Genomic DNA, 7,486 nt, shown 5'->3' with positions numbered 1-7,486 from the left:
AGGAAAGGGTTTGGAGAAAATTAGTTTTAAAATTGAGAATTCACAAAGTCCACTTTGTTTTCAAGAAAGTTTTAGGTGTGATCATGCTTAAATCAAAAGAGGTGAAATGAACAAAGGGCATCTGTTTAGCGACTAGCGCTGCGTGCACTGGGGCACAGGGAGCCCTCTTTTCCTTCTGGGCTCCAGAGTGTTCAGGCTGAGAGCAGTGCTGAAGATGAGGCAAAAACTCAGCTCACAAACCCGAACTCAAATAAAGTTTAGCAAAGTTCCCTCACAGGAAGAGAATTAATTTTGAAGGGAATTTCAACTAAAATACATAGGATAGACTTAAAGCCTTGGTCCAGCTATTCAAGTCTTCTTTCAACAGTCCATGATCCCCAGAGTGAAGAAATGTCCAATCTGGCACTGCCATTTCCTTCCCAGGCAGGTGTTAATGCTCTATAAATACCTGTACCCAAAGGCACCAAATGTCCAACAGCAGCTCCATCAGGCACTTCCTCCTGCTGGCATTGGCAGACACGCGGCAGCTGCAGCTCCTGCACTTCTGCCTCTTGCTGGCCATCTCCCTGGCTGCCCTCCTGGGCAACGGCCTCATCATCAACGCCATAGCCTGCAGCCACCACCTGCACACGCCCATGTTCTTCTTCCTGCTCAACCTGGCCCTCAGCGACCTGGGCTCCATCTGCACCACTGTCCCCAAAGCCATGCACAATACCCTCTGGCACACCAGGACCATTTCCTACTCCGGATGTGCTGCACAGCTATTTTCCTTTCTCTTCTTCATTTCAGCAGAGTATTTTCTCTTGACCGTCATGTGCTACGACCGCTACGTGTCCATCTGCAAACCCCTGCACTACGGGACCCTCCTGGGCAGCAGAGCTTGTGCCCACATGGCAGCAGCTGCCTGGGCCAGTGCCTTTCCCTATGCTCTGCTGCACACAGCCAATACATTTCCCCTGCCCCTCTGCCATGGCAATGCCCTGGGCCAGTTCTTCTGTGAAATCCCACAGTTCCTCAAGCTCTCCTGCTCCAAATCCTACCTCAGGGAACTTGGAGTTTCTGTTTTCACTACCTTCTTAGCATTTGGTTGTTTTGTGTTCATGGTTCTCTCCTATGTGCAGATCTTCAGGGCTGTGCTGAGGATCCCCTCTGAGCAGGGACGGCACAAAGCCTTTTCCACCTGCCTCCCCCACCTCGCTGTGATCTCCCTGTTCGTCAGCACCTCATTTTTTGCCTACCTGAAGCCCCCCTCCATCTCCTCCCCATCCCTGGATCTGGCCCTGTCAGTTCTGTACTCGGTGGTGCCTCCAGCCCTGAACCCCCTCATCTACAGCCTGAGAAACCAGAAGCTCAAGGATGCCCTGAGGAAAATGATGACTAGCTGCTTTTGAGAAGCAAAAAATGGACTGTTTTCTTTTGCATAGCTTTTGGAATGGAACTGATGACAGGCCCCACAGGCCTTCCTGGGTCTTTGGTAGGGGTCAGTGGGGTTTTTAGTCATAATGTTGTACTTGATGAAGTTATTTAATCACCATCTAATTCACTGTCTTTCTCTTGAATTTGACCCACAAGCTCTGTAAACCAGGGATTGGGCTATCGCTACATTTGAAGAAAAGAAGCTTCCTTGCAGTGCCTGTTTTATCTGGAATTCCAGCTCTGAGCCCTGTGTAAAGTTAGGGGGAAGAAGGGGAAAAGAGTCCCAGCAGAGCAGCACGGCCAGGGAGCAGCAGGGATTGGTCCTTTCAGAGCTGCTCTGCCCAACTCCACCCTGTCCTTGCCAGCCCTGCTGTGGCTGTAAGGCCCGAGTGCTCTGGCAGCTTGGTCACTGTCCTGCTGCGTGTCCCTGCTGTGGCCACAGGCAGGGCCAGGCCATGGGCACTGCTGGGACACAGCTGGGCTCCAGCACAGCAGCTCCAGCAGCAAAGGGCATCTCCTGAGGGCAGGGCAGGGAGGCTTTGCTCCCCTCCAGAGCTCTGTCAGCAATGTGCCCCAGGAATGCCCTGGCACAGCAATGTCCAGTGCCTGGGGCGGGGGGGGAGTGTGCAGGGGGAGCTCACAGCAGTGTCCTGGCACAGCCAGAGCTCCTGACATGGACCTGGGGCAGCAGCAGAGCAGGGCCTGGGCTGTGTCTCTGTTCTGGGACAGCCTGGGAAGATGCCCCAGGGCAATTGTCCCACACCAGCCCCTGCAACCACCATTGCCAGCACTGGCCTCTCCCCACCTGCAGGAGGTTGTTTGTCCCTGCACGGAGGGACACCAAGTGACCAGGCCAGCAGGCCATGTTTGCTCTGTGCTGAGGAGATCGCAGCAGTACATCGTGTGTGTGTGAGGGGAGATGAACCCCAGTGAGCACAAACACCATCAGCAACACCCGGGGATGGCACAATTCCAGTGGCACAAACAGTGTCTTGAGGCCACTTCACTCTGAGAGTAACGTCCTCTGGGAAAACCCCTGAATTCTTTGCTGGGTTGTGGTTATGACAGCATAGAGAGAAATATCCCAGGAAGAGAGGCTCCAGGGAAAAATGCTCAGGGCAGTCATGGACTGCACAGAGACACATTGGATAGAGTGAGGATCTGTGGGGAGAAATCAGAGCTGCTTCCCTTTTGAACCAGCCTGAGGACCTGGATAGGGCTGTGCTGTGTTCTGGGCACTGGGCTGGAACTGAGGGATGTGGAAAAGACCTTTGGTGTCAGGGCTGTTGAGAAGGCTGGGCAGCGTCACTGTGGGACCTCTCTCAAACACCTTGGAAAGGCCAGAGCCATCCCAGAGGGTCCTGGGCACTTGGGAAGGGTTGACATGGAACCAGTCTGCAAACAAGGCAGGGAGGGGCACTGGGAGAGTCACAGCCTGCTCAGGCTCAGCAGGGAAGGGGATGTGGCAAATCCTCCTGCAGCCATTCCAGGCACTGGCAGGACAGGGCAGGGACTGCAGAACCCACGTGGGAGGGAAAAGAAGGGGATATTGTGTGCCCAGAGTTCAGCCAGGCCTGGGACAAGGTCTGCTGTGGTCTCCTCAGAGCCAGACTGAAGAGAGCTGGGCTGAAGGAGTGGAACATGGGCTGGGTGGGAATTTGGCTGAACAATGAGGGTCAAATGTCATCCATGGTACAGAGTCCTCTTGGCAGCCACGCTCTGGTACCATCCCTCATTGACCAGCCCTTGGCCACCACTGTGGAACATTTCTAGCATCTCTAAAATGGCATGAAATGTACTTTCAATTCCTTTATGAATGCTGCCAGATTGCAGGGAGTCTGTACTGAACTCATCTCGTTAATGGTGACTGCAAAATGTAATTGTGCAAGATGACTGAGTTGGGTAAATTTATCTTGCCATCAGGTGCCAAGCAAGCCACAATAAAGGGCAGAAAAAACTTATGCATCAGAAGAAAGTCAGTTCAATAGGGAAAAACCCAAACCCAAACAAAAAATAAAAACCCCAAACCCAATCAAAAAAACCAAAGCAAGACCCACCCACAACAACACAAAATCCCCAAAAACAAACCAACCACAAAAAGAAAAAGCCACAAATAGAAAAAAAATCAAATTCACAGGATATGTCCTATCAGCAGAAAATGTTTAACCAACTTCTGGCAGGAGAAGATTCTGTATGTGTAGGTGCTGTTTTGAAAGAAAAATATCTGAAAAAAGAAATTAATCTCCTAATCCCCTTGTCCCCCTCCCCCCCCCCTAGTTGATTACTGATCATGGTGTGACATGGAATGGAACATCCCTTGGGTCAGTCCAGCCCAGCTTTCCCATCCCTGTTCCCCAGGAACACTTACCCACACCAGGCCCATAGGTTGGAGGGGGTTGCAGACGCCTCATGCGGGGCGAGCACTGAGACAAGGACAGGAGAACAGAACAAAATTTACTCTTGTCAAGGACAGTAGAACAGAACAGCTCAGCCTTGGAGAAACTGATTAAGGATGTACCTCTGGCAAACAGAAGTCACACAAAATGCAAGTAGGATGCCAGCCCACCTCTGCAAAGCTGACAAAACAGAAATTACTCAAAATAATAATATTGCCGTTACTCAAAAGGAGGGGTCAAGGAACAGCCACCTAAAAGGGCACTGGATGTTAAAGACAAAACCCAAAGAACCATGAAAGGATTTGTGATAAGGGGTGCAACTATGTCAAATAAACTCAAAGGAAGTGGGGATAGCTCATCAATACAGAATGAATGTGTGTGATAAAAACTCTGATCATTCAATGCTAATGCACTCCAATGGAGGAAGGATGGCCCAAGTGACCACCATGCTGTAATAAAGAATACCTGCTTTCAAATACTCAAAACTCTGTTCAGAAGTTTCTATCTAGAGGGTTTCAGTATCAGTGGTGTCCTTGACTCCATTGTGCCCCACAGCTTCACAATGGCTTCTGGGTTCCATGAGGCCCTGCTGTAGAACAATAGACCCTTGGTTCCATTGGGTTCTGTACTGTTAAAATGGCCTCCTTGGTTCTTCACTGCCACAATGCTCTCCTTGGTTCCACAAGGCCTTGGTGTTTCACAACAGCCCCTTGGTTCCATCAACTGCCAGACTGTCACCCTGGTCTCTTGGATCTGCAGCGTCAGAATGGACAATTGGTCACAAGCAACCCTGCTGTGTCACCATGAATATTTGGCTCCATGCAGCCCCACACTGTCACAATGGCCCCTTGGCTCCAGGAGGTTCCACAGCATCACCATGGTCTCCTTGGATCTGCAGTATCTCCATGGACCATTGGTTCCATGTGGCCCTGCTGTGTCTCAGTGGTTCCTTGGTTCCATGAATCCCCACTGCATAGCAATGGAATCTTGGTCCTATGAGGTTCTCTACTGTCAACAATGGTCTCCTTGGTGCTGGACTCTAACAATGGACCTTTGGTTCCATGAGGTTCCATGATGTCACAATGGTCTCCTTGGTTCTGTAGTGTCAAAATGGCTGCATAGTTCCGTAAGGTTTCTCAGTGTCCCCATGGTTTCCTTGGTTCCATGAGGCTCTGCAGTGTCACTATGTCCCATATTTTCCAGGAGCTTCTGTCCAACCAACCATGTCCTTTGTTCCAATGAGGCCCCGCAGTGCCACAACGGCCCCTTTGTTCCATGAGGTTCCATAGTGTGTCATGGTTGCCTTGATTCCAAAAGATTCCCCAGTGTCACAATGGCCCCTTGCTTCCATGAGGTTCCACAGCATCACCATGGTCTTCTTGGATCCGCAGTATCTCCATGGACCATTAGTTCTAAGTGCTCCTACTGTGTCACAGTGGTTCCTTGGTTCCATGAAGCCCCACTGCATAACAATGGAATCTTGGTCCTTTGAGGTTCTGTACTGTCACAATGGTCTCCGTGGTTCTGGACTCTAACAATGGACCCTTGGTTCCATGAGGTTCCATGATGTCACAATTGCCTCTTGCTTCTGGACTGTAACAATGGACCCTTGGTTCCATGAGGTTCCATGATGTCACAATGGTCTCCTTGGTTCCACAAGGCCTTGTTTTGTCACAATGGACCCATGGTTCCTTAAGCTTCCATGCTGTAACTATGGTCTCCTCAGATGCACATTGGCACAATGGACAATTGGCTCCATGGGCCCTGCTGTGCCACAATAAACCCTCAGTGCCATGAGGTTCTGTGATGCCACCATGGTCTGCCTGGTTCAATGAGGCCCTGGAGTGTCACAATGGCTACTTGGTTCCAAGACCTCCCATAGCATCAACAATGGTCTCTTTGTTTTTGCAGTGTTATAATGTACCCTGGTTGCACGAGGTCGCTAAATGTCACTGGTTTCCTGGGTTCCATGTGGCCCTGCTGTGTCAACACAGCCCCTTGGTTCCATGAGTTTCTGTACTGTCAGCAATGGTTCCTTTGTTCCACTGAGGCCCTGCTGTGTCACAATGGACCCTGGGTTCCATGAAGTTCTTCAGTGTCACAATGGCCCCTTGGATCCATGAGGTCCCACAGTGTCACCATGGTGTCCTTGGATCCACGCTGCCATAATGGGCCATTGTTGCAGCTGCAATAGCTGCTAATAAAGCCCAGGGTAGGGAAGCAAAAAGGGCCTTTGCATGGTATCCACAGATGTTTAATTCAGCCGTGAGGTGAGATGTTCTGGGTCACAAGGCAGGACTCCTGGGGGGAGTCCAGGTTTCTGTATCTCCAGAGGAAGGGGTTGATCAGTGCCATGGGGGCAGTACAAAGATGGAGCCAATGGGGGAATGGGGAGGGAGGGGCTGAAGGACACAGAACAAGGGGAAGGAGCCAATGGGGTCAAACAGCTTTTGAGGGAAGCTTCTTGTGTCTCCCTAACCCAGGGAATGCCTCTCAGGGTCTCCACAGCTGCAGAGTGTCCAAATGGCCCCTTGGTTCTTTTGGGCTCCTCAGGATCCCAGTGGCCCTTGGCTGCATGAGGCCCAGCTGTGTCACACTGGCCCCTTGCTTCCATTGGGCCCCACAGTTTCACAATTGTCCCTCCCCTTAGTTCCATGAGTCCCTGCAAAGTCACAATGGACCTTTGGTTCCATGAGTTCTACATTGTTCCATGAATCCTTAGTTCCATGGGGCCCTGTAGTGTCACAGTTTTCTCCTTGGTTCCGTGGTGCCACACAGTGCCATAATGGCCCTTTGGCCCAACAGGGCCTCATAGTGACACAATGGACTCCTTGGTTCCATACGGATACAAAGTGCCACAATGGCCCTTTGGTTTCACAAGGCGTCAAAGCGTAAAAATGGCCTCCATGGTTCCATGATGTCCTGCAGCAGAGCAATGGTCTCCTTGGTTCCACAGTGTCAGAATGGCCCCTTTGTCCCATGGAGCCCCACAGTGTCACTCTGGTCCCCTTGATTCCATGAGGCCCAGAGGTGTCACAATGGCCCCTTGGTTCAAATGGGTTCCAAATGATCAGATCGGTCTCCATGGTTCCATGAGGCCCTGCAACCTCCCAATGGACCCTTGGTTCCAAGGGCCCCGCAGTGTCACAAGGCTGCCTTAGTTCCACGAGGCCCTGCAGTGTCGTGGAGGCCTCTTGGCTCCATGAGGCAAAGCAGAACCAGAATGGCCCCTTGGTTCCAAGGAGCACGATGGTTTCACCATGGTCCCATTGGTTCCACAGGGCCCCTCAGTGGAACAATGGACCTTTGATTCCATGAGGTTCCTCAGTGTCTCAGTGGCCCCTTGGCTCCATGTGGCCCCACTTAGTCACAGTTCCACGTGGTTCCATGAGGTCCCACAGTGTCCAAATGGTCTCTTTTGTTCTGGGAAGCCTCACAGAGCCACAAGGGACTCTTGGTTCCAGAAGGCCTTGCTGTGTCACAATGGGCTTTTGGTTCCAGGAGCTTTCACACTGTCAACAATGGTCTGAGCACTGCAGTGTCACCAGGGATCCATTGTTCCATGAGGTTCCAGAGCATAACATGATCTCCTTAAATCTGGAAGGTTCTGCAGTGTCCCAGTTGTGGTAGACAGGGAAAGGCGCTGCGGAAGATCTCGCGATGTCACGGAAAGC

General features: G+C 51.3%; 1 protein-coding gene across 1 annotated transcript; it reads left to right on the top strand.

Annotated features, from left to right (window-relative positions):
* Positions 1-467: 467 nt before the first annotated feature.
* LOC128949453 (olfactory receptor 14J1-like) lies at positions 468-1,391 on the top strand. Its single transcript, XM_054294313.1, has one exon. It carries the CDS (start codon positions 468-470, stop codon positions 1,389-1,391), a length of 924 nt encoding a protein of 307 aa, XP_054150288.1.
* The last annotated feature ends 6,095 nt before the right edge of the window (positions 1,392-7,486 follow it).

The sequence above is a fragment of the Melozone crissalis genome, unplaced genomic scaffold (assembly GCF_028551555.1).
Source record: "Melozone crissalis strain CALT ecotype California unplaced genomic scaffold, PUWL_Pcris_2 ptg000231l_1, whole genome shotgun sequence".
Lineage (NCBI taxonomy): Eukaryota > Metazoa > Chordata > Aves > Passeriformes > Passerellidae > Melozone > Melozone crissalis.
The sequence above is the reverse complement of the archived record's forward strand: the minus strand, read 5'-3'. Positions and strand labels throughout refer to the sequence as shown.